Genomic DNA, 1,507 nt, shown 5'->3' on the forward strand with positions numbered 1-1,507 from the left:
CAGGTGCTCCTCAGGTGTGGTGGGGCAACTAGAACAAAATACACAAAGCAAAATCCCCTCAACTCTGCTCTGCGGTCAGGTGAATTGGGAGGGACAATACCGAAAAGTCCTTTGATATCACGAGGGGATTTGATCTTATGTGACCCCGAGTTCCTGTTTAGCTATTGCTGTAGGGATGAACTGATTCCTGCAGAGACCCCAGAAGAGCCCCCAGCTACCTGCGGCACCCTCAGCCAGCACCAACCACAGCTGATGAGAGGGACCTGCCAAAGGTCTTCCTGAAGGAGGGGAGGCAGTTTCAGTGGGCTTTCTATGAGAAATGCACTAGGTTTTGCTCAGAGAAGTCTCATCTAACTTGTCATTGTCTTTTCCCTCTTTAAACAGTTCCCGATTCCCAGAGGAAGCTAATGTCCAACGGCAGCTCCATCACCACTGAGTTCCTCCTCCTGGCATTCGCAGACACACGGGAGCTGCAGCTCTTGCACTTCGGGCTCTTCCTGGGCATCTACCTGGCTGCCCTCCTGGGAAACGGCCTCATCATCACTGCCATAGCCTGTGACCACCACCTCCACACCCCCATGTACTTCTTCCTCCTCAACCTCTCCCTCCTCGACCTGGGCTCCATCTCCACCACTCTCCCCAAAGCCATGGCCAATTCCCTCTGGGACGCCAGGGTCATCTCCCACTCAGGATGTGCTGCACAGCTCTTTCTGTTTGTTTTTTTCATTACAGCAGAGTATTTTCTCCTCACCGTCATGGCCTATGACCGCTACGTTGCCATCTGCAAACCCCTGCACTACGGGACCCTCCTGGGCAGCAGAGCTTGTGCCCACATGGCAGCAGCTGCCTGGGGCAGTGGGTTTCTCACTGCTCTGCTGCACACGGCCAATACATTTTCCCTACCCCTCTGCCACGGCAATGCTGTGGACCAGTTCTTCTGTGAAATCCCCCAGATCCTCAAGCTCTCCTGCTCAGATGCCTACCTCAGGGAAGTTGGCCTTCTTGTGGTTAGTGCCTGTTTAGCATTTGGGTGTTTTGTTTTCATTGTGGTGTCCTATGTGCAGATCTTCAGGGCTGTGCTGAGGATCCCCTCTGAGCAGGGACGGCACAAAGTCTTTTCCACGTGCCTCCCTCACCTGGCCGTGGTCTCCCTGTTTGTCAGCACTGCCACATTTGTATACTTGAAGCCCCCATCCATCTCCTCTCCATCCCTGAATCTCTTCGTGGCAGTGCTGTACTCAGTGGTGCCTCCATCCATGAACCCCCTCATCTACAGCATGAGGAACAAGGAGCTCAAGGAAGCTGTGTGGAAACTGAGGACTGAATTTTGTCCAGAAGCTGTAAAGAGTCCACCTTCTTCAGCATGTGACTCATAATGTAACTCATTACAGGCCCAGTCTTTCTGCATTAGTTTTTGTTGTTGTCATTGTTGTTGGGTCAGTTGTTTTCTTTTCTTGCTTTTTTTACTGTGATCATGTTGTCCACAAAGAAACGTGGACACCCCACT

General features: G+C 52.1%; 1 protein-coding gene across 1 annotated transcript; it reads left to right on the forward strand.

The window, feature by feature from the left end:
• Window positions 1-791: 791 nt before the first annotated feature.
• Window positions 792-1,253, forward strand: LOC129201116 (olfactory receptor 14J1-like; the record flags this gene model as incomplete). Its single annotated transcript, XM_054812279.1, has 1 exon — window positions 792-1,253. A coding segment is annotated over one exon (462 nt), but the record flags the coding sequence as incomplete, so codon positions are not given.
• Window positions 1,254-1,507: the final 254 nt, after the last annotated feature.

The sequence above is a fragment of the Grus americana genome, unplaced genomic scaffold (genome assembly GCF_028858705.1).
Source record: "Grus americana isolate bGruAme1 unplaced genomic scaffold, bGruAme1.mat scaffold_778, whole genome shotgun sequence".
Lineage (NCBI taxonomy): Eukaryota > Metazoa > Chordata > Aves > Gruiformes > Gruidae > Grus > Grus americana.